Here is a 26,501-nt window from a genome sequence, read left to right on the forward strand (position 1 = left end):
AATTAAGTTAAATTCCTTGACATTATAATTGAAAGTTTTACGAGACCTTGTGCTGATTGAGAAATAATTCAAATAAAAGTCAATTAGATGTAAGATAACCAACTTTGCCTTTCCTTTTAATTTTGTAAAGTGAACCACTTTTATAATAAAATGTAAAATTCAGACTGACATCGTAGCACAGGATAATCGTTCCCTTGTGGGCATGTGTATATTTGTGATACTTCTGGAAGTTGAAAATTATAAAAAGTTAAAAAGGGATTACTTTTGTAGCGATCAACCATAACGTTCTAATTATAAAAGCTGTTTGATAATTTGGAACTGCTAAGAGATGAGTAAGAGGTCCTCCAATTGGCATGAGTCACACTTTGTTATGAAAATCTTCTCTTTTATCCCTTTCTGCCAATTGGTAACAAAGATTTTTAATTAGTTGACATTGTAAATATTTTATATTGATAGCATATTAAAATTAAACTCTAAAGTAATCATGTAGTTACAAAAGGGATTGCAGAGAATCCACATTCATTATTTTCCCTGTTTGACATTATTTATCGTATAACATATGCATTTTATGTGTGTCCAAACACACACTTTATATATTATATAAACAGATAGAAAAAATTGCCTGGAGATAACGCATTTTGATGCAAGCAAAGCACTGTACTAGAACCCTAATTTTGTGCAGTTACAGCGGAATCTATTCTTTCCATTATCTCCTTTAATCCAAAGGCATCCAAATTAATTTTATAATTGCATTGAATTTGAAACATTGTAGTTATAAGTTTTTTTTCAATAATTTATAGTAATTGCATTTACATGTGTTAATATTGGTTATTGAATAATTTTTCTTTTCCTAATAAAATGTAGGAGATTGAAACCTCTTGAGTATGACATGTAATTTAGCTGTAGTCAATGAGATGGAGTTGCAATAGGGTTATAGGTTTCCATATGAATCACATACAAACTAACTCTTGCTTCCATTTCATATCATATACAAATCAAATACTAAGGCCAATCAAATTACCTTATGTTAACTACATCAGAAACAATACCTACCAAAGCAACAAACAGCTTATGAAGTTATGATACAAACATAAATAGAACAGCAGATCCATCAGTAAACTATTTGTACAAAAGAGCTGATGTGTTCAAGTTTCATGTATTTAGCTATATATACTGCTTGTCAACAACAAACACTCCCGACATTCCGAATGTCAAGCTTGGTGTTTGTCCACAAATCTCAAGACAAAACTGAGTTATCAAGATTAGAGTCATCCACTGGTTAGAAGGAAACATCTATGGAAATGAATGCAGCCCATGCATCCTGTTTCAATGTGAATTTGGAATCAGCATTGATTCTCAGAGCATTCTTTATTGCCTCAAAAAAACTTAATGGTAGAAGTAGAAATAGAATTTTGATATATGGTTTATAAATTTTACACACCTGAAGAATTGAGAAAGCCTTCTCTGCTACATACTTCTGAAGGAGTGTCGCTCCTCTTTGCTGCAGTTTGTCTGGATGCAGGCATAACCTTGCTTTCTGATAAGCCTTCTTCACCTGTGAGCTTTCTAATAGACTCTTAAGAGGAATGGCATACCAGCCACTCTCAGGCCTTAGAATCTGGAAATGAAAAAAATATAACCAGGTCAATTCTCCTGTGTTATCTATCTGTATACTCAAATGGGGTATAAAACTACAGAAGATTTCATAAATTTTCAGTAATAAGAAATCATCAACAAAGAAAATCTTACATGATGTAATGTTGAAAGTAGTAGCCTAATATCTGTTTCCTTGCCAGATGACCACAATCTTATATCACTGTCCAACTTCTCTGTTTCTGTCTGTCGCTTCTGCAGAAAAAGCACAGCTATCAATAAGCTTTATTGTGAGGAAATAGAAATCAAAACAAAGGAAACACTAATATGTGTAATTTCTTGAACAATATCTTTTATCAACTAGTAGAGTGATCTTGTGAAATTGGAGGTTGTGTCATCAATCTTCAACGATTGGCAGAGCATGGAATGGTTTAAATCAAAATCACTTGAAAAAAGTTTCGTTCTTAATAAATGGTTGCCTCTCTTTTTTTCAATTTTACAACCCAACATCATATTTCAAACATTTATTTTCATAAAAGATCTGATTAAGCTTTGTATCAGTTATATGATATGATATGCTGATACTTATTTAGGCTTATCCAATACATTACCTCCTGAGTTTGAACTATTCCAATTCCATTGTCATGGTATTCACTTGCATCAGAGCTTCCTGCATCATACAATACAAATATAAGCTTCCGCTATTGACTGTTTCAGAATACATTAACTTTGTATGAAACTTTTTATTAGCCAAGACAATCACCTATTCCAACAGTTTGCTCTTTGCCATCGTTTCTCATACTTGATTCTTCATCAGAGCTTTGCGATTGAAACTTCTCTTTGGCCCATGCAATTGCTTCATCAATGGCTGATTCTCCACACTCTTCCCTTCTGAGGTTGGAGTTGAGTTCAATGACATAGGAGTTCATAATATCATCATCATCGTCGTTGTCATCACCTTCTATAATTTGCTCTGAAAGCACTCGATCATGCACAGAAAATTTTGCCTCAGGTTCTTGATAAAGCGAAGAGACGACAGAAAATGGGGAATTGAGCTCCCAGTCATCAGTGAACACTTTGGTGCTTTGATATGAATTGGATTCAAGACTAATGGTTTCTGGGGATGAGACTCTTCTTGAGGATCCTAAATGGGGGCTTCTGAAGTTCTCCTTGTACTCATTGTCCTGATGCTGAATTTCAAATGACTGATCCTTGCATGCAAAAAGGGGCACCCCAAGTTTACTTGGGTATTCCTCAGCCTCAGGCATCACAGTGGATGGATTCCATCTCCATGGAATATTGATTGGCCTGTAGCAATCATTAGGAACACTCAGAATTCCATTACTGCATTACCACAGTTTCAGGAAATCATTTTTATTCTTTAATCTAATTCTAAAAAATTAACATTATTGTGGAAACTAGAAAGCATATATAGTTGAAGATTAAAGTAACATACAAGTATTGACTAATGAAATGGTTGCCATGAATGGTTTACTTCCTATAACCACCAACTTCATCAAGCTCAGCTCAGTCAAATACTACTTTAAATCTTCTCTAATGAATGTCAGTATAGACATTCGGTTAATTTATTCTGAAAAAACAAAACACTTCATTTTACTAGTATTTTACAAGTTTAGAAAAGGCAAGCCACTGAACAATTAAAAGCACAAAAAACATATCAATAGCATTTGTTTAGTATTTTTTTTCGGATAATTCAATTTTTTAAAAACAATTATTTACAGTTTAAGATATCTATTAAAAAATTAGTAAAAATAAGAATTTAATTAATATCATATCTAAACTAATTTTGAATTGTGGCTGTATCGAAATTAAATTCTAACACTTCAAACATGAAAATAGAAAACCAAAAATTCAGCTTTGAAAATAAACCAGGACATAAGAGAAATTCTTCTCATCCCATTCTGTTTGGATTAAAATTAAAAAAGTATTTTAATGAATTTCAACATGCAATTGCTAATTTCAATATATAAAATAAATAGGAAAATAATTACTTTATAGGTAAAAATACTCTTTTTGTAAATAAAAAAAAAGTAAAAATACTTTTAATCTCTGTAAAAAGCAAACATGTATTCAGTTCGTGTTTTGTTTAACGTTTGATTTTTTATAATCATGTTAAAATATATATTAATATGATTTTTAGTGGATTTTCTCATGTTTGATTCCATATTAACTTGATTTTAAGTTAAAAACAACTTTAATAGTTTTTGAATTGAATCCAAAAAGTATAAATTTTATTACTAACTTATTTTTGTAATAACCAAGGGCATGGATGTAAAATTAAAAAAAAAAAAACAGTTGAGTTTTTAGTTTTGTTCTCTCGGTCTCCCAACTGTTAAAAGTACCTTAGCTTTGAAGCAAAACCAGAAAGTGCCACGTCATCTGCAATCGCCGGCCGGCGAGGGCTTAACTCCTCCGAACTCATCGCAGACGACGAATTCTCTTTCGAAAGTGACCTTGACCGGTCTCTCGATCTCCGGTCATCGTCCGACCCGAATATGTCGCTGTAAAATCCCTCATTCCTCGCCGGAATCCTGAACACCGGCAAGCTCCGGCCATCCTTCGGTGCCGGACACGTGAACTCTGGCGGCCGGAAAACTTCCTCGTAAAAGGAACCGGAGCTCGAGAATTTGTGCGCAAGGAGAGTTCGCGGTGGGCCACCAAAGACGTCGGCGAAGTCGTCGGCGTCCACAGATTCCGAATTGCCGGCGCCGGAGAAGATGGAGCGTCTTCGCCGGGAAGATGACCGGTTTTCCACCGATCTCCGGCGAGGGAAACCACGCATTAAGTCGATGCCAATTCTCTGTGATTCCTCCATTTCCAGCGACGTTCACCGGTGCATGCAGTTGACGGAATATTCACCGGAAAACACAATGTGGAGCGTGTGCTTTGTTTCTTATTATTATTGTTTGATGTATGAAGCTAATATATAGAGTGATAGTTGAAAGAGCAATGCACGCACAATTTTTTTTAAAAAGAAAGTTTGAAGAAATAAAGTGATTTGTGAAAAAGACATTGATAGGCTTTTACACTTTTTTTTCCTACTACCATATATTTTTTTCAATTTATTTTCATTTTTATACTTTTCACATTATCTATAGAGATGTTAAAAAGTAATTGTATGGCATACTAGGTATTCTTCATTTAAGTTTATATAAAAATATTTGTGTGTTTTTATAGATGTAAATTTGTCATAACTATTTTTTTTTGAAGAATTTAGTTAATTACTTTGAGTGGTGTCATTTTAAATTATTTTTTTATAAGAAACTTATATTGAATTTACTTAAAAGATATTTAATATGATTTCTAATTAGTTAAATGTCTATGGAAGAGGTCTAACTCGTACATGAGTTGTTGACAAAATGAATAAACTCAAAATTTACTCAACAAAAACTGAAGGATGTAAATTAGTTGTAAAAGTTTAGGTAATTATCTTCATTTTTACGGATAAAAAAAATAAATATATAAAAATCTTTTATATCAAATGTGAATAAAAATAAATTGAAAATTTACTTACAGAAGAACGGTAGAAATTAGTTGTAAAAAAAAGTAAATAATACTCAAAGTTAATTCTGTTTATATCCTACGATTGTTTTTGCTTTCTCTCAAATGGTGTGTGATAATTGAAGGGAAAATGCATGGTGGGATAGAATTGCTTTCCTTACCTGGAAAGATGCTTATGCTGGAAATTGAAGTCCCCACAGACATCATAATGAGAGTTGTGTTTTCTTTTCCTCCTTTTCGCACCATGCTTTTGAATTTCTTTTATTTGTGTGGGACATGCAATTCTGCGTTGCCCTTTCGGTTGTCTTCATGCCCCAATCGAGTTTGTCAAGCCATTATTTTGGAGTGTATAATTTTGAACTTGAGGAAAAGAATATGCGGATAAAAATCATTCAAGGAAAAAAAAAAGAAAAAAAGAAACATGAGTAAACAAGCTAGTACCCTTAGAACATAGTTGTCACTAATTATTGCTTTTAATTGGAGGGATTGGCTGAAAATGTCAGAAGTGTGGATTTATGTATATAGCTGAAGAAGAAAAAGTAAACAAAAAGTGGACTAGGGGAAGGATGATTGATGCCTCAAAAGGGGACAATGCATGCCTTAAGTTGATTTGAGATCAGCCTCACCCTTCACTTATTCCATTTAGAGATCATAATCAATATACTTTTGATTTTTAGGTGAGGTGATGTAAGACTCACCAACTAACCCAGTGGCCTAAATGATTATGGTTTTCAATTTTTATTGTGTCCTTTTTCTTTCTCTGATCCATTATATTGTAATTGGCCGTTTAAATGCATTATCGACGTGCAAGAAGGATACGTAGGCTTGACTTCCCATTATTTAGTGTGACAGAGGAATTAGTAAAATACTTTTTCGGTAGATAACAAAAGCTTACGTGAATTGAGTTTTGGGATTTCATTGGAAGCAAGATAAGACTTATACCTTTGAAATAGTTCATGTGTCTTTTTTTTTAGTGTTTCTTGCATTTGCTCTCCAATAAAGATATTTTTGTCTTTCAAACAACATTAATAATTAAAAAAAAATATGTTGAAAAGTATGACATATCTAATAATTAATGTGTTGTTCAGTATGATTGTGAGTTTTATTTAGTTGTGATTTTTTTAAAAAAAATAAAATCAATTTTTAGGATTATAAGGGTCTTTTTGGGGTGGTTTTTAATTTTGAGTTTTGAATTTTTTAAAAATAACAAGTTTTTAGCTTTAGTTTTTTTAAAAAATTAAACCATTTTTAAAATATAATTAGTTTCAAATAAATTATTTTAAAAGTTTCATATTATATTAAAACTAGTATTAATAGTATTTTTGTGTGATTACGACGATAATGATAAGGGTGATAATGTTAACAACAACGACAACAACAGAGATAATAATAGTGGTCACGATAATAATGCAGTAAAGGTGGCATTGGTGGTTGTGATAGTGACGATGTGGTGGTGGTGGTGACAACCAATGGAGGTGGTATTAGTGATGGTGGTGGTGATAGCAATGTCGGTGATGTTGGTGTGGAGTAGTGGTGGTAGCAGTGTTGGTGATGGTTGCAGTGACGTTAGTGGTGGTGATGGTGACGAAAGTGGTATTGTTGTTGTTGGTAGTAGTGGTGATAGTAATGATAACGGTGACAGTGACATTAATAGTGGTGGTGGTAACAATATTAGTAGTGATGGTGATGTCAGTGACAACGATAGTGATAGTAACAATGGTGTTAATGGTGTTTGCAACGACATTAGTGATGGTTCTACTGGTAATAATGACGGTGACGGTGGTGGTGACAATGGCTATGACACTAATGATAGTGTTGATGGTGGTAGCAATGAGGGTAACAATGACGATAGTGTTGATAGACATGATGGTGGTAGCTAGTTATGACGGTGATAATAACAGTTGTGTAGTGATAGTGGTAATGACGGAGGTAATATTGATGGTGATAGTGATAGCAACAAAAAATATCATTATCAAATGTGAAATTAGCAATAATCTCATGATGATCACTCGTGGTGGTGATAATGAGACAGGAATTAACAATAATCTCATGAAGTGACTCACTACTAAATTGACCTAACTCATGTGTAAGTTTTGCAAAATTGAAAATTTATTAACAGTTCAACAACACTCTATAACGGATGATTTGATGCTAATATAATTTTAAAGTATAGATTGAATTTAACTTAATCTTACAAAATCAACTTATAATATAAGAATTACTTTCCACTTAGCCTTTCAAAAAAAAATTACCTACCATTTATATACTTTAACTTGTTATATTACTAGTTGATGTGTGACTTCTTATTGTAATGGATGGTGCTTTTTGACCTAGGGAATAGACGGTGAAGAATGTACGTGTGTGTGCGTTTTTATCAAAAGAAGTATAGAGAAAATTCAAAATCCTACATGTAATTTTAAATTGAAATCACGCGTTTTAATTGGAGACAGGTAATAACTAATCTCAATTCTTATTGGTACATGTTAAATACACTTAGATACTTATTTAAATTATTTTTAAAAAGTGATATACACGATTGGGTTACACACTAATAATAAAACTAGTTATGATTTGAGATATGACTGGGTACCTCTTGGGTACTAACTAAATCATTTTTTTAAAAAAAAAACTTTTGTTCAGTTAATATTAGTGCTTCTTTTTTCTCTAAGTTTTTCCGTGCATTTTTGAATTTCTAACTGAATCACATCTATTCAATTATACACACACCATACTCATATCCACAGGGCATATAAATCAGCTGGCATGTGCCACACTTCCAAAGAAATTAGAATTGTAGATTTAACTGAAAAATGAGCACTCCAGAGACACTGATATAAGCTTTGACAGTACCAAACTTTCAAAAAAGTGTAGATTTAGCTAAAAAATCAGGACCTTTATCCTTTTTTATATATATAAGATATTTCCGACAGAGATAAGCTATAGACAGAGCCAAACTTTTAAATAAGTGTAGTAGATATTTAGCTAAAACATTTGCACGTTTACCTTGTTTTTTATATATGATATTTCAGACACTGAGATAAGTATATATAGACACTGCCAAACTTTTTATTAAGTGTAGATTATTTAGCTAAAAAGATCGGCACGTTTTTTTTTCTTTTATGATAAAATATTTCAGATACTTTCAGACATTGAGATATGTATAGACAGAAACCAAACGGCAATGCCCTAATGCATGAGGAAAATGCCAAAGGAACACTGTAGTATTGCTATGATTAAACACAATGTTTTACTATGCTATATTGCAATGTCTTCCTCGTATTCAAACATCAAATGAGAGTGTCATTATGCCTTTAACTATTTCAAGAGATAACTGATGAGGACATATGAACATATATAGTATTATATATAGATGTTGTAGTCGAATACTTAAATGAGTGACAAGAAAACTGATCTATCGGTGTACGTATACGACAGATTGAGAACTGTTCAGGATGAATTTTGTTGCTGATGCCTCATTTTCGAGTACTTTTCAATTCAAGAACCAACAGCGGTCCAATAGTTAACTTGAGATATTTTGGTTCTTGGGCTCGATGAGTAGGGTTTGATCCATGAGAAGTACCATCTATCTATGTACATGTATAGAGCTTAATGCTCATTGACCTTATAAAATATATTTTATTCATTCAATAATAAATATTAGTGGGCATGCATGACTTTTTATGTAATATAGATTATTATAAAAGTCAACCAAGTAATCATATATAATAATGAGTTGTTATGACAGTTTATTTATTTATGTATGTAACTTTTTTGCTCACATATATACACAGAGAAAAAGAATAAATCAACTTATGTCAAAAGTAATTTTTTTAGAATTATTCATCATTTTTGTCATTTATTTTTTAAAAGTTTAATGATATATATATATAAAAGATCAAATTACTTTTAAAAAAATTAATCTCCATTCTAATTATTATTATTTTTAAAATTTAATAATTAAGATTAACTACTTAATATATATATATATATATATATATATATATATATATATATATATATATGTATATAATACATTCATAAAGTGAATTGATTTACAAGCACCGATCAGCTAGCATAGCTAAAAACTATAAAATTAGAAATTATTTTTTTATAAGAGATGCTTGCTAATCTTAAAGTAATTTCCTCCTCAATAATGAAACTTCGATTTCTTATTTTGTATAGTGATTTCAATTTTGAGATATAAGGTATGATATCAGTTGTCATTGATCACAAAAGTTTCACAGTAGAATTAATAGTTACTCACGTGAAGTAGTGTTTTACTTTGACCTCCTGGATATATTTGAGAACAAGAAATATAGGATTGGAGGGTCTCCTTTTTCTTTTCATTTCATATAATCTTTACTATGTATATATCACATCCTAACTTCACTATTATATAGCAAATTAGTATAACATTGGCACTATATATATGAGAAATGATTGCAACAAATTCCTCTTCACATATTTTTTTATTGTTTATTGTTGATTAAAATTTATTAAAAATTATAAACTTTGAATATAATTTATCAAAAATGAAATACAACTCGTAAAATTTTATAGTTTTTAATAAATATGTTAAATGACGAGTAGTTAATATTTCCCTTTAGTAGTATGAGAACAATCAATGTGTATGACCGGATGAAATTATGCAAATTTTGAAAATGATTTCCGTTCAATTCATTTTGCTAGTTAACCCCTAAGTGATATATATGAAACTAGGTAGAGCATCTTACTTATATGATTAAACGAGTGAGAGAGAAAAAAAAAAAAAGAAGCAAAATCATTGGCAGTTCAGCCCTTAAGCAAACACAAACCGTTTCTTGTTGCCTTTGCATGTGAAAAGTAAAACCACCTTCATCATGCATGTCCTCTGTGCAAAATAGCAAAAAGCAAGTCAAAGCTTGCATGCATTTCTCTCAAATCATTAGTCTTCCAGACCTTTCCATTCTTTCACTTCTTCCCTTGGATTATTTTCATCTTTTTAGTTGAAATTACTACATGGTCGCACGTAACACGTAATCACAATAGCCACCGAATGGCAAACCAAACCTTTGGTGTAGGAAAGCACATTGTGAATTGATCTCTTCAAAACTAAATATATCCCCACCAGCCTAGCTAACATTCAATGTTACAGATTGGTACAAAGGTTCGCGCATGCCATTCTTGTTCAATCACCAAAAGCTAGATCCTGGCCCCATTTCTATCTTCTCATGTGATACTAGTGGAAAGTGAACATGCACTAGCATTTGCCCTACAAGATTCTTCAAGCTAATCCATTTAGGGATCTTATACCTATATCATACCATGTCACTATACCTCCCTTAGAATGCTTCTTATTGGTTAATCTTACAAGTAGAATGTGGTCTTTCCTTCACTGTGGCATGAAGTGCATGTGCTTTATATAAATGATTACTATTAGCTGGCCGGTCACCACCGGCATGATTAATAGTTTAGATATTGATTTTACAGCCACAGTTTGAGCACCGCTCCTTAGACCGACTCAATGTTTATTTATAAATGTGCTTTTTTCTATATAAAATTCACATATATAATACAAGAAAGAAAAACAAGTAAATTTGACCTGACCTAGCTAACAGGTTAGGCTGGGCCAATAAACCTATGGTCCATATGAAAATCAAGCCCGCCCGTATTTACCCTTTTGCCCGGTCAGGTGACGGTTTATACAAGAAAGTGAGTGATATAATTAGTGATGTTATGAAAAAGGAGAGCTAGACAAAAGAAGAAGTGAATGTAAATGAAATGTAAAAGAGAAGTACAAAAAAATTCAAAGTTGTATGGAGAGGTCTAATTCAATTAAATTCTTTAGTATTTGTCTTTAATTCTTATGCATCACATAAAAAAATTCAAAGTTTTTTAACTAATTGATATTGATATTAGAGTCTAAAAAGAATTTTAAATGACGTTTTAATTTGCCAAATTTGTATGAGATCCTCTTAAGATAAAATTAAATACCATATAATGTTTTAAATGTATGTTTTTTAGGAAATGTATGTTATTTAACACATGAGTATTTTAGGAATCACCTTATACAAACTTAATATTTGCCACATGATGACAACACAAAATAAGAATGATGTGTTTTTGTTCTTTTTGTTTTGATTTTACCTTCTTTTTTTAAAAGTAAACCTCAAATATACCACCTAACTTCTAAGTCTCCTTGTACAAAAAATAAATAAAATTCTCGTACCAAGAAAACTTCTAAGTCTCGAGCAATATTTTGTTCTGTTTTCAAATAAGCCAAAAACAAAATATAATTCATTTTATGTTGTATTGTATATTTTTTTAATGTTTTCCAAACTTTACCTTTCCTCTAAAAAAAAAACTTTACCTTAATGACATAAAATTATATTTTTTTTCTTTTAAATTAACTGGAAAACATATTTAAAATCCCGTTACAAACATTAATATAACTTGTTTCTTTTGTTTGCAACTCCCCCAAGTCGCAATCTACTGCCACGTTTCCTTAACCCCAGGCTCATCTCTACCAGATATGCTTCTCCTTTATTATTCTCTTCCTCCTCCTTAATCCTCCGTACGTTTTCTTCAATTTTTGTTTTTACCATGTGCTTCTCTGATTAGTTCCAATTCTATTTGCTCAACAATCAACGTGCTGTTTCATCAGTTTTTGACTTGGCTCTAATGCTAATCAACTTGTACTTAATTATAACGTTAGTTATTAATAATAATCGTCACTTTGTTATTTTATATTTTTATTTATGTTTTTTTATACAGAAATGTGGTGCCGTTTATGTAGACCACCCATGACGATGCCATGCATTAATTTCGTAAATGAATTGCCTTGTGTCTTGTATATCCTATGTCACGTGTGAAGAGAGATGGCAAATTTAGACTACTATATATATATATATATATATATATATATATATATATATATATATATATATATATTTGTTGATAACAAATATTAATTTGTTAGAATGAAAATTTTGTTAAAAAAGAAGATCTGATATTTTTTTTCTTCTTTTTTCCTTAATCATCCAATCCACGTTATATTTGCATTTAGACTTGCTATATTTGAATTGAAAGGTTGTGTATTCAAAGTGAGTCCTCTTGAAGTCTTCCTCCCCTCCTACCTTACTCACTTAACTGCTTGTATTGTGTTGTGACCATGGAATCGGCATTGATATTTCTGGGAACGGGAAGTTCGGGGTCGGTTCCTTGCATGAGGTGTCTCATTGACCCTTCGGATCCTCCATGTCCTGTATGTGCTTACTCTCTCTCCTTCCCACCTCACCTCAATCCTAACTACAGGTTCCTTCTTCTTCTTAAGTCGTGTATAGCGTTGTCACGTTAGTTCCTCAAACCATCATTCACAAAATGTTATCCATCAATTTATTAGTTCAAAATGAGTTGTTTTGTGTGAAGAGAGATGCCAAGTGTACACTCCTATATTCAAAAGGTTTTTTTTTTATCAACAAATGTTATTTTTGACTTAAGTGATAATATTAACATATGTTTATGAACTAAAACAATAATAAGAATAAGTGATTAAGTTTAGAAACTCAGATGAAACAATTAAAAATTTCAGAAAATTATTTGGAATTTCTTTAGTTTCAGGGATTAACATCTCAACACATTATACATTTTGTGCTAATTTTCATTTTAGGAACTAAATAGAGGTCTTACATTATATATATTATGGACTTAACTTTACAGGTGCAATAGCTCTCTGTTAATCGATTATTACTGTCGAAGCGATGCCACTCACAAATATATACTGATTGATGCTGGTAAGACCTTCAGGGAGACTGCACTTAGGTGGTTTGTTTTCCATCACATTCCCAGAGTAGATTCTGTCAGTCACTCAACTTCCCTTGTTTCTTTACGATTCTATTTTTTAATTTTTTGGTTAAATTTTTCAAATTTAGATTCAATGTGAATGTAACTTTCTATGTGTTCAGTCAGGTGCCTTATTGGCTTATTTTGTTGCAGGTGAAGCTTGATTTGGTAATAGTTCTTTAGTGTAATAAATTAGTTTGTTCTTTCTTTAGTTGCAGATTGTTTTGACTCATGAACATGCTGATGCTGTCCTTGGATTGGATGATGTGCTTGCTGTGCAGCCGTTTAGTCCCACAAATGATATTGATCCCATCCCCGTTTACTTAACTCAGCATTCAATGGATAGGTAAACTCTAGTAACTTGCCCTTTTTCTTTGATGTCTGCTGCTCAAATATCCTTGGTTAGTGGGAAAATTGGCTTAGGAAACACTGTTTTATTATATGTTGCTCTTCTTTGTGAAAGTAGGGGCTCTAAGGAAGCATTTACACTAGATGAACTTTTAGTTTTCTTAGAGAATATTGTGAAACACTATTTCTTGCTACAGTCAATTGACGCATGATACATCTCATCAGTTCTAATAAGCGAAAAATGGTATCACTTTTTGGTCAATCAGTTAAAAGGTACTATATTGATCTGCATGGCTCTTCAATTTCAGTTTCAACATTGATGATTCAACTCATGTTATCACAGTGCAGTTATATTCAAGAACTCAATTAAATTACACTTTCTGAAAATACTCTAAAATGAGAGTAGTGGCAGGTGCATGAGTTATTAAGATGAAAGCGCGTGTTATGTGTTCTTCTTAACCATCAAATGTGGGCTGCTAGTGTGCTTAGAAATTATTTCTGATTACAATGCAAATGTTATGTCAGCGTTATTTCCCTTTCACTTGCCTTTATCGATGCATTTTGCTTTAGAAAACTGATTTCTTGTTTACACATTTGCAACAGCGTCGAAAAGAGGTTCCCTTATTTGGTTCAGAAAAAACACAAAGAAGGTCAAGAAATGAGAAGGGTGGCTCTGCTTTGCTGGAACATAATTGCTGATGATTGTAATCGGCCATTTTTTGCATCAGGCTTAAAATTGATTCCTTTGCCAGTTAATCACTGCAAACCTTGTCATTGGTGGTAGGAATGCAATACCCCTTTTACATTATAAGGACTTAAGTGCTACATTTATGGATGTAGGTAATGCATGGAGAGGATTATATCTGTTTGGGATTTCTTTTTGGTGAGAAAAATAGGGTGGCTTATATATCAGATGTTTCACGGATTCCAGCTAGTACAGAGTGTGGTGCGTTTTAAAGTCATTTCTTTCTACTTAGACATGTGTGTTACTGCATTAGTGTTATCTCTCATAACATTTAAACTTTATTTGGTTGGAGAAAATTTGTGAAGAAAGAATATAGGAGATGAGAAAATGGGTTTTTTAATCTGGAGGGAGGGGGAGATGGTGTTATGAAATTACAATTACACCCAGAAATGCACGTTATTGTCATGTGTTTTTGTAAACAAAAGAGCGGCATAATTGCATAGTTTATGGCACAAACGACTATAATAGTCAGAGAAAATATTAAGGTATTATAATTTAAGTCATGTAAAGACAATTGGGAAATACCTTTGATTCCAACTTCTCATGATGAGTATTACCCTGCTATTCCTTGAAGAGGAGGCTTTTGGCTTTCCTTCATTGTGGAACTTAATGTTACGAGTCCCATATCGAGTGATTAACGAACATCATAAGTGTTTATATAACTGGATAGACCATCTCTTTATGAATTAGTTTTTAAGAAAAAATTTTGGATAAAATATTATCCAACATTTATCACTCAAATGGTAAGAGTCACAATTGAACATAGTAACCACAATGTTATAAGAAAATTACAAACAAATTAGTTGTGTAAAAAAAGTATTTCAGTATTGATCTATGCAACTTATCATCAAAGATCACCTAGAATTTAGTTTTCAGACCTGAAAAATTAACTCAATTCTCATGGATGTTATATCTTCAAGAAGAAGCAGTAAGCATCATTTACTTAATTGTAAACAAAGCCATAGCTGCTGAATAGCTTGAATTTGTAGCCTTGTCTTACTCATTGAAACAATAGGAATGTAGCTTGCATAATGAGACGTTTTTAACATCTAAAAACAAAATGTTCTACAGTCATTTCGAAAAGTGGGGCTGGACAGGCAGGACAGTTGGATCTTCTTATATTGGATGCGTTGGAAAAGGTCAGTACTTCAATTTTCATTAGTTGTCAGAGGGTGTGTGGTTTTTGGGGTGTAAATATTGTCTTACATGTGAATGTGTGAATTCTGCCACTGAATTGCAAAGGACAAGATTAGAAGAATGCACTTGCCACTTGCACTCACGTGTAGAAATATCTCGGAAAGTTTTTAGAAAAGACTTCACTATGTTGCACTATTTCTTTCATTCTTTTCCTTCCAATTTCTCTGTTCCTCTCCATTGATTTTCAATTATAAGACAAACAAAACATCTTGTTCACAAGTAAGATAACTATTTTAGAATTTGTGCTTAAAGTCTAATTCAACTCTACAAAATCGATTTGTAAGGTGAGATATATCTAAGCCTTATAAGAAAGGATTATATTATATTTCTAATTGATATAAGATCTCAACATACCTCTTCTCAATCAGGACTAGTCATCTAGAGTAAGAATAAATGTGAGTGGCCCAACAATAATACCCGCTCACACCTAGGAATAGACGTTTAGAACAAAGACAAATATGAATATTCTAATAATAGATTTATAATTGATTCTAATACCATCTTAAAATTTAGTCTTAGAATCTAACTAAACCCTATATAAGAACTACATTAGTGATATCTTGGATGTGAGGTCTCAACAAACTTGATCATAGAAGGCCAATAAACGATTATTAAACACATATCTCTACACATATCTCTACTCCTATTTCCCTCCATTGCTAATTCTGTGTAGTAAGATAAAATGTATTGGATATAACAATTAAAATATAGTATCCTATTAGTGTTCTTTAAGTTAGATAAAAGATAGTTTCAGCAGAAAAGACATGCCATAATAAATTCAAATCGATTATTTGTAGCAGAATAATTTGGAAACAATGTTCTCTCCCCATAAACCATTCCTTTTATCAGCTTTTCAAGTTGAAGTTGAAACTTGTTTTCATCAGTTTCTCAATGGACAACTGTGCTTTGCATGTTTGTTGTGCTCTCGATCATCAACAAACAATTCTTTTTTATTTTTTCTGCACTTGTTTCTAGCAAGATGCATCATCACTGTTGTAATCATGATTGTGAAGCTTCACCTTATTTGATTGATCATCCTCAGTCTTGCCTTTAGTGATACATATTTGTCAATTCCATTTTATAGTTTTCTTATTTTCTAAAAAGATAGTTCTTTACTTCTTGATATTCATCTAACGTTACAACAGACTGGATCACCTAACGTTCACTTTTGTCTTCCACAGGTTAGTTCTGCATTTTTCAAAATGATGTTTACACTATTTATTTATGTCCCTGATGGTGAAATATCATTATTTGTAATTTCACAGACTCTTGAAACTGTAAAGAGGTTATGTCCAAAGCAAACCCTATTGATAGGAATGAATCACAAGTTTGATCACCACAAGGACAATGAGTTTTTAATGGAATGGTCCAGAAGGTACACTTCCCATATTTCAAAGAAGTCAAAAACTTTAACGGCTAAAACTAGATTTTTTTTCATACATACAAGAAAAAAAAAATTACCAAAACAAACAACTCCCTCCACTATTTACCAATACATGCATATTTAATTGAGGGGCCCGAATTTACATTGTGTTTTTTGAAAAAAATTTGCAAAACAACCTGAATTCTCTTCGTGATTTTTAAATTTTTTTTTAGAAAAATTTATTTTTTAAAAAGATTTTTAAAAAATATAAATAAAGGAAATTAATTAAATTAGAGAAGATAATAAAGTTAAAGAAAATTAGTTTAAAACACTACTATTGAAGAATTTTTTTGGATTTATATATAGTGTAAAATGAAATACATTGATAGTAAATAAAAAAAAATTAATTTGCTTGACTAGAATTTTTTTGAATGACCTATTAGTATACAGATTGAACAATGTTTTTGTTGACCTTTACTAACGGAACTTTGTAGACACTTGACATAGGACTTTCTAGACACTTGACATGTAGTACAATATATATACTGGATTAATATATTGCAAGTAATTTATATTGATGTGCATACATGTGCACATGATATGGGTAGTTTTTTAGGCTTTAAATAATGTTTAAGTGATCTAATTTAATTAATTTCTTTTATTTATATTTTTCAAAAAAAATAAAAAAAAATCTAAAAAAAAATAAAATTCACGTTGAGAATTTGAACTAGGAGAACTTGAATTCTCAACAGGTTTTAAAAAAAAATAAAAAACATAATGTAAATTTGGATCCCTCAAACCAAATTTACATTGTGAACAGTAAATAGTAAATATGTATGTATAGATAAATAATGAGAGGATACTTTTGTAGTTTGTACTCAGTGGTATGTTATGAATTTTAGAATATTACATACTTGATTCTTCTATAATTGTGCTTAGGGAAGGACTATCAGTGCAGCTTGCTCACGATGGTTTGAGAGTTCCCATAAACTTATAGTAATTGTGGACATGGATCTCCCTTTTTCTCATCAAGAGTAGCACACGTGGTACCAGAACTATCAAGTCTTCACTATGATTAGTAGCATGCATGTGTCCGAGGCCTCACCCTTCTTGGAGGGCGCGCTTCCTAGATTATCAAATTCCTGAGTACTGTTGCCTTTTGTTTTCTTCTCTGTTTTGTAAAGTTTGCATTGTTAATTGTGGACTGATAAGTACTTTCTATCAAGTAGTAAAAACATCAAGTTTCTACATTTTTGTTTTTTAGAGTAAAATTTAGGGAGTCAGAATGATACCCCAAGTCTAAGTAGGCAAAGTTTTTTAAGTAAAAAAGATTGAATCTACTACCATAATCCTCAGAATTAGGAGAATGTCAAATAAACTCCTAAAATTAAAATTTATTGTCATTTTAATGTGTGACATGGACAATTTATTATCATTACAGTCTCTAACCGAATTAGTGCCTAGGACTAATATGACCAAAAAAATTTAATTTCAATAATTTATTTAACATTCATTTTTAATTTCAATGACTACAATGACATTCTTTCACAATTTGAGAGTATAAAATTATAGATTACTCCAAAAAGATTTATGGAAATACTTATAAAAGTGAGCGATTTTTGTAAGACTCGTTAAAAAATACTTCCTCCCTCCCCCTAAAAATGGCTAGCTAGAATTTTAAATGGGAAGTGAAATTAGAATGGAAAAGCAAGCTTTTAATTTTCAATTACTCTGAATTTGTAATTATTGAAATAGGAATTGATTTTATTTGATCTAGAAATCAATTACCTCAAACCAACTTTGAGTGAATTTCTATGTGTTTGCAGCTAAAATCAGAATGATTTCAAAATCTTATCAATTCATATTTTATAACTTTCCCCAAAAAAAAATCATTTATCAATTCATAAATTTTTACATCTCAAGAAAAAATAATCATTTATAAACAAAATCCATTACCAATTAATTTTGTGGTTTCAAACAGACTCATTATTTGATTGTTAAAAATCTGCTTTCAGCTCACTTTCGTAGAAGTAAATGTCTTGCACTTACCATTCAACAGTCTCATATTTTTGTTATACTTGTTATATTTGAAGCAACTTCAATTCTAAACTTTCCTGATCTCCTTAAGCAAGCTCACCTTAAGTCATATTGTCTCCTAGATCCCCCAATACCTTTTCCTGTGGATCACGTTTGTATTTCAACGAAAAATTGTTTCTCTCGTGTTCTTGCAGGGTAATCAGCGTGAGAATATTACCATGCTGTTGATCTTGGTTAGGTTGGAGTACACTGAAATAGTTTTTGAAGATTATCATGTGCTCCTACAACAATCTGAGGAATCAAAATTGTTACCCAAAAAATAAGACATGTTTAGTTCTATACAAGAGAAAGGATGATTACCTGTTGTGATGGATTGCCTATTTTTCTAATTAAATCTTTTGAAGTTGTATACGAAGAAACAAATTAAACAGCAATATGGTTGAGGAGAAAGGAAAATACTCCTATCTAGCTGATGAGGTATTTCAATTATTGTTAACTTCTGCAGTGGAATGGGGTCATAATAATGCGCGGATAGCTCTTTGTCAAACTCTTCATTTTTATTCGCCTTAAAGAGTGTAACGAGGGAGAATGGTTTTGATTTCATTTAATTTTTTCAATTATTATTTCACCCTATAATTTGGTTTGGTTATATAAAATAAAAATTGTTGAAAATTATATTGAAGATTTACGTATAAAATTATTTCCCGTTCTTAATCAAGATGGGGAAAGACAATTTGTTGTTAATTATGTTACTCATTCGTCCATTCCATTCAGTAAAACGTTTAAACAGCCTAGTAACGAAGTGGGTGGAAAAGTTATGAAGTCAAATATATTAAATATTAAAGGTTAAATTAATTTTTGTCCTCTAATTTAGTGTTTGGATTTGAATTGCTCTTTTAATTTTTTCGGATTCAATTAGTTTTTGGGTTGAATAAAACATGTGAATGTTACAAATTTTTTCATATTATGTTTAATTTTTATGAATAAAAAAAAGTGAATCTAAATAATACGTTAAAAGTAGGAAAAAAAAACTAATTTAATCAATATTAAAATCTAGTGGCCAAGATATTTGTAGTCTATTAGGCGTGTTGACTGATTTTGGATGGCATGCGTGTGACCTATTATATTAAGTATTAACTCCTCCATGACGTTTACACGTGAGGAACTGGTGTGGGTCTACAGTGAACAGCAACTCGTGAAATTTAAGCAAATATTAAATTTTAAATGCTAAATGTATTTAATTTTTTATTTAATAAGTTTTATGAAATATTAAATTTGTTTTAGAATATATTAAAATATGTTTTTCTTTGTGATCTTGTCTCACTCACTCAAAACCGAAAAGAAAATACGCATTGAAGATGGATTTGACCCACTAGCATTTAATTAGATGGTTGCCATATACATGTTTATAGTTAAAGCATGAACATGAAATAGCCCGACGTTCACGTAGACCTGAACGTGTCAAAAGGTAAATATTTTATTTTCAACGACAAAAAAATAAAAAACCACTAGTTATCGAGTCGAAATAATTATTTATTTGTCATATAATCTAAGTTATTGGTCATTTATTAATTATAAGACTTGATTAACATCTTGACTCTAGCTTTTCAGATATTAAAAAGGATCATTTTCAAGTTGAAAATTAGAAAGATATCATTTATATGTGTTGGTTTTTTAAAATATTGTACACTATCTATAAATTATATATTGCCATATGTTTAGCATTAGTTATTATAAATATAGACCACTTATTATAGAATAAAAAAGAACTATACAATATTTATTGAGAAAGTGGTATTAATTTCAATTATTTCTCATTTTCTCTAACTCAAAAGGAATTAGTATTTTACTGTGAAGTGATGAATACCCTTGATGCACACTAATCAAATTCTGTTTAATACATTAAAAAAAATTGATAGAGATTTGAGCTAGGCGCAAGATCACTATAGGTGAGATAATTATTCTTTTAAATATTTAATGTAATTACACAGTGAAGATTCAAATTCAAGTTAAATTTTTTTATTCTTTTATTTCATAATGCATCTTTAAATTAAAGTTAAACTCCCATTAAAGACAGCAATCTTAAAAAATTCTACAATATAGGTAAAAATCTGAGTTTTGGTACAATAATGTAAGCATCTAGAATAAGTCAAACACCTGTGAATGTGTAGAATTCCAAGTTCCAAGTCACCTTATATTTAAATATATTTGGTCGTTTCTGGTCAAGGAAAACGAAATAACCAACTGGACTGCTCTACACCGAAATTCAAAATTTGGAACAAATTCTAGGAAGCAACCTTGGCATTGATTAAGTTCTGAGAATGCGTGTGTTGTGCTTCACGACTCGTTTGACAAATATCACAGACAAAATAGTATTTGTAACCTTTCCAATAAAACATAAAATGTGTTTGTAGTGCAGAAGAGAATTTAGAGTCATAAAGAAAAGGATGATGACATGCTCCGTGGATTTGAACAACAAAGATTTGGACATAAGCTTCTATGTTTTCAAGCCAACTGTAGTAATTGTTGATCATCTAGTTCATGGACTCCAACAGTTTTCCTTACTCACTCAGAATCTTGGTTGTGTACAAAGCTCTATATTTAGGAGCATACATGGAAATACGGTAAGTTCTTTCCTTTCTCTAATTTTAAATTTTGTTAATTCAGTTTTGAAAATTTTCTCTTAAATTTTTTCTAATCTCGATTCTCAAGTGTATGTTCTTTCTTTTCCTTCTATATGGTTGAAATTGTGCTGATAAACTTATGAAATCCCCTTTTTTATTCTGTTAAATTGTAATGCATGTATTGTTTGACTGGGGTAGACACAAAATTTGTAATGATTTTCCTATATGAATGGCTTCAAAGTAGACACAACATAAGGACAAAATATATAGCATCAATTATTGCTTTTAGCTTTGTTTTTCCTATTCCACGTAATTTTTTTTGTAATATTTCTAATATTTTGTGAATGAGAATTTCTTTGTTTCATACCTCCATGATAGTCTAGCATCAGTGATGGTTAAATATGTCATCAACTCCTAGTCAGTTGTGTTAAAGTATTTCATCATGTAGCTAATCAACGTACAGTAAGCATTTTCCTAAAATTAGAAACAAAAATTCTATTTCCTAATATTACTTAGCTGAAAACTTTTCTTGGAACCAAAACGACCAACCCACTTGATAGTTTTTCAGATCATTAAGATTAATGAACAGGCTACTCTCCTTTTTTTTTTTTTTAGTGAAATGTGTCACTGTAAATTACTCCGTTACATGGTACATATGTTGGTACGTGTTAGTGACTTAGTGCTAGTTCTTTTTCCCCCACTGAGCATATCACGCTTCACTATTTTCTTTTTTGCACTTTGTTTTATAAAAAATTCATGTCCTGTAATCAGATCATATGGTATGGAGCATGGCAGAAACGGTCTAGTGATGAAAAAGATAAGCTGACAGCAAATCTTGTAAGTTTGATCCCTAACTATTGGACTGCTTTCTTGGTTTTCTTTTTTGAAGTACTTCAATAAGACAGCAACTTAATAAAATTTAGACATCCATATAGAAAAACAAGACAATTCTGATGAAACCTTTTTGTGAACCACGATTATGAGTGTTTGTGTTTTGATAAAAGAAGGAATTATTAGAAGAGAAATGAAATACAAAACAATGCTCACCATGTAATCTAAAAAAATGTATTTGCAGCTGTCAAGCAGAATCACAATGCAAAATCTGTTGACTAGCAGCTTCTAAACTATATATAACACAAACACCAACATCTGGAGAGAAAGGCTTATGTGGTTTATGCAGTTGAAACAAATTGATGATGTTAACCACATTATGTGCTACTTTCCCAAACCTGGACATTTCAAAGAGTAGTTAAGAAAGTATTATTACATGAAATTCAACATGGGCACACCCTCTTCATGAGGAATAATTCTGGAATAAAATATAGATGAAGAAAAAGTTTTACTAGTGCATAATCATGAAGCGCCAAAGGCCCATTCACATCCATGTCTTCAAATTCTGACTAAATAAATATTATTTGTGGGACAAGAACTCTAGAATTTGACTGGCAGGTCTTTATAGACATTATGCCATGCATATATAAGAGGCATGCCAAGGAAAACTAACCCTCTTCATAAGAAAATAATTGAACATTTCATGTTAGAAGCCAGCTCTAGTTTTCTACTTTCCTGATATGACAATATCTAAAACTTATAAAGTAGCTGGAGTAAGACAATGTTTCATGATTGCAATGTGCATTGATCTTCACCATTAAATATTCACGTGAGAATAATTATTCTAGAAATGTAGATATATTAATAATTTGGTAGACTTAGTTTCCTAGATTAATTTTTGTAATCTGATTAATTGATCGCATGTCTTAGAATTTAGATTGGAGCATAATCCAACATCAAAAATTAGCTCGTAGAATAAGAATTGTCTCTCACAAATTTTTTGTTAATATACTAGTTAACGTGGCATCTCCAACATGCTATCCTCTGATTATTTATTTATTTATTTTTGCAATTTTCCCTTTACAGCAATCAATGCTAACCAATAATGTAACAAGAATGGCAGTCTTGGTTGAACACAATTTCCTTGATGCATATGCTGGAGAATCAAGAGATGGCTCTTTGGCTGTAAAGTTCAGCACTGGTGACATAATCTCCATGAACTCAGTAGTCACAACTACAAAGGACCTTAATGACCTGTGCTATGCAGTCCTAGCAATTTTTAGGTCTCGTTTTCCCAAAACAGAAGGCATAACTTCAGGCCTTTGTATGAAAGGCCAATGCTTACCAAGAGTGGTATGCATTCATGTGTGGCAGTCCCTACAATTTTGTTACTCATGGATTCTCAACTCAGACCATAGAAAGTGGATGATGCCTTATCTTGAACGCTTCTCCACTGAGATGAAGCATGATATTTTTCGAGTAGTTTATGTTAGTGATGAAAATGTGATGAATGTTCCCTACGATTCTCCTCATCGGATGTTAGAAGATGAAGAAGAGAGCACACAAGGACAACTTATGCACCACTGAGAACACAACATGTGTTGCAAAGATTAGTTTATTGTTGTAAATGTGTTTTTGTAAAATCAGTTGAAGGATATTGAAATCTTAACCAAAAATAACTGCTAATCCTTTTTTTAAAACTTTTGCTAGAATATTAAATCCATTTTTATCTCTATTTAACTCTTTCTGAATAGAAGGGCAGAGACAAGCACTAATGATCCTTCTGTTTGCAAGCGATAAGATACTAGAATGAGAGCAGAATTTGATTTTATTTTTATTTTTTTCTGGAAATATGTGATCAATTCTGAAGCTGACAGTGAACACCGTTTTTGTCACATTTAACATTTTCTGTTCTTTCTGCTCTATATCTCTTGTTACATGTCTTGACTCAGGCCAAGGGTGAGGATTATATGGGGTTTCTAAAGGAACAATTGAACACAGTTACTCTCAATTAGATTAAATCTTAATTGCTTAGTTTCTACAAAATTAATTATGAAAAACACAACTTGTCTTTTGGGTGCTATATCTAGATTTGGGTCCACAATAACTATTGCATAGGGTCTTAGTGCAAAGATATGCACTGACTATATTATGCCACAGTTGAATGCGTGTTTCATCTTGAAAATAACAAGTACGGAACAGTAAGAACTTACACTTCCTATTATGATAAGAAAGTGATAGAAGATAGAGGGACCTGCATCTCCAAGTTGCTTTCTGCATCCTTTCTGGAATGTTTTTTTACCTTTTGGATTTAGCATTCCAGAGGTCATAAAAGGGGTGCATTTGGATTGACGACTCCCGAAGTCATAAAGGAGGTGCAGGAAGCAATAACCAGCAAGCGTGTGGTCACGATGCTCGTTTGGGCTACGCATACTTTGCTGGGCTAGAGATTAGCATGGGCTGACTTAAAGAGTAATATATAACATTGTGATACATTTGAACGGAAAATTGTGGCTTTTCCTGTAGTTGCTTTTGTTGGGTAAGTGACAATTATTACATTTAATCACCAATTTTATTATTAAAACATAAAAAGTAAACATCATATATAAGTACTATATATGCTTATTTCTATCTCTTACTTGCATTTTATTTTTCTTTTAACTATATGCATTTTAAAAATACACTTCAAATTTAAAGAAACATCTTTTTCTCGTCTTAAATTTGTGCTCAAGAAGCATTCTCCTTTGATTTACAAGTTGCATCTCGACCCATGGCCCTCAAAGAACATTTGAAGAGGAAGCACTACACATACGTCCAATCTAAGTAAACAGCAGAAGCAAGCCTAATGTTATTAGGAACTTAGGGTAAATTAAATGCGTTGAACGTTATTGTGCTTCATTGAAATTCCTTTTTTTTTTAAAAAAAGTTTCTTTTCGGATAAATAAAGTTAAAAGAACTATATTTCCCATTAAAAGAAAAGATTTTAGCCTTTATCGAGTTTAGACTAAAAGCTAATTTTGGATACACATTCGAAGCTTAGAACACATTATTCAAAGCAAACAATGATCTTTTCAATCATTTTAAACCATGGCTACTTTGATTCCTTGAAGAATTATAATCAAATACCACACTTTGAAGGGCACCTTTTAGTTGGTAGTGTTGGTCTTCATTTTCTTTAGATTTGCCATATCGTTAAATGCTTCCAAAAGTTTGTAAACCATTATTGACTTTAAAGGCAAGGCAAGCCAAATTTCTCATTGCTTGAAAAAAGGGGAATTAGTTAAAGCATGAGGAAGCGACTTTCCCCACCTATATTTGAATATTTGATAGATTTTTCAAAGATTAGCAATCAAAGGGTCCCAAAATCAGAAAGCTGCAATTCCTTTTTCCCAGTCAAAGTTCATTACGGTCCCAACAAACTTAGTATTCTGCCTTGCGAATTTTATTCCCGCAGAGGTCCCACGTGAATTCTTTCTTTTTGTGGGTATTAATTTTGACAGCAATATGCCACTAGCTACTTAAGCAAATAGTATGATTTCTTTTTTTGGTTGGCAAATAGTATGCTATTTCGTTTTGAATTTGATTAGAACATATTCAATGTACAAAAAACTTCCGTTCAATTATGGAATGTTATATATGGTAAAATTATTATTTTTATAACAATTATTTTAATAGTTATTTGCAAAATTGATTCTACTTGAATATGTTAAAAGTTAAATAGCATTAGTAATCATAAAAAAAAATTAATATCACACTTTAACCTAAAATTTTAAGATTCAAATTTATGAGTTTTCTCGTATTCAACTTTTTCATTTCTATTCGATATAGGACTTCACCTCATATTTGTAATTTTATCCAAGGTTCAATCCACGTAGACGGCATCTGGTTCAATCGTGCAATACTTCATTATGCTTGACTGCTTGTTAGTATATTATAACAATGACTCGTTCTGCATGACATTTGTGACGGTTTGGGTCTGAGCCTAATTCACTATATGTCTATCTTTTTTAAGCTCAAATGCATCTATGAAAGTTAATCAAAGTCAACTTTTGATACAAAAGTTACACAAATACACAATAAAGCAACTTATAATCGCCCACAATTGTAGTTTCTAACCACCAGATGATGATGCAGTACAATCTTCATTTTTTTAATTAATAGATCACATATATCATTTGTAGGAAAAAAATTCTTTTTAAATTGGATAGAGTGCAACACAATTATGGACTAAAACTTTTTCCCTTTTAATATTTAACATAACTATTTAAATGAGATTCAAATTCAAAATAATTATTTGAATTGAAACATTTTCGCACCAGTTTATCCACACCGCATACATCCACACCACATACTGGACGGTGTGGTGTATAATCTTCATTTATTTCCTCCACTTAATATTCATAATTCCAAGCTATAAAAA

General features: G+C 31.4%; 3 protein-coding genes across 4 annotated transcripts; 2 read left to right on the forward strand and 1 right to left on the reverse strand.

Moving 5' to 3' along the window:
* Positions 1-915: 915 nt before the first annotated feature.
* On the reverse strand, positions 916-4,557 carry LOC100804267 (uncharacterized). The gene is made up of 6 exons (XM_003532658.5): positions 3,957-4,557; positions 2,357-2,901; positions 2,205-2,263; positions 1,750-1,848; positions 1,442-1,618; positions 916-1,321 (listed from the first exon to the last, which is right to left on the reverse strand). Exons 1-6 carry the CDS (start codon positions 4,427-4,429, stop codon positions 1,280-1,282), a joined length of 1,395 nt encoding a protein of 464 aa, XP_003532706.1. The 5' UTR covers positions 4,430-4,557; the 3' UTR covers positions 916-1,279.
* A 7,668-nt stretch (positions 4,558-12,225) lies between these two features.
* Positions 12,226-17,878, forward strand: LOC100804070 (putative hydrolase C777.06c). Of its 2 annotated transcripts, XM_014778828.2 has the most exons (9): positions 12,226-12,408; positions 12,814-12,952; positions 13,149-13,282; positions 13,888-14,035; positions 14,125-14,230; positions 15,101-15,168; positions 16,372-16,407; positions 16,492-16,601; positions 17,529-17,878. In XM_014778828.2, exons 1-9 carry the CDS (start codon positions 12,266-12,268, stop codon positions 17,584-17,586), a joined length of 942 nt encoding a protein of 313 aa, XP_014634314.1. In that variant the 5' UTR covers positions 12,226-12,265; the 3' UTR covers positions 17,587-17,878. The 2 variants fall into 2 exon arrangements, with proteins under 2 accessions (XP_014634314.1, XP_014634312.1); XM_014778826.3 differs by having other exon boundaries at positions 16,372-16,601.
* Positions 17,879-20,956: 3,078 nt separating this feature from the next.
* LOC100804600 (uncharacterized) lies at positions 20,957-23,777 on the forward strand. Its single transcript, XM_003531119.5, has 3 exons — positions 20,957-21,250; positions 22,022-22,087; positions 23,168-23,777. Exons 1-3 carry the CDS (start codon positions 21,074-21,076, stop codon positions 23,666-23,668), a joined length of 744 nt encoding a protein of 247 aa, XP_003531167.2. The 5' UTR covers positions 20,957-21,073; the 3' UTR covers positions 23,669-23,777.
* The last annotated feature ends 2,724 nt before the right edge of the window (positions 23,778-26,501 follow it).

The sequence above is a fragment of the Glycine max genome, chromosome 8, assembly GCF_000004515.6.
Source record: "Glycine max cultivar Williams 82 chromosome 8, Glycine_max_v4.0, whole genome shotgun sequence".
NCBI lineage: Eukaryota > Viridiplantae > Streptophyta > Magnoliopsida > Fabales > Fabaceae > Glycine > Glycine max.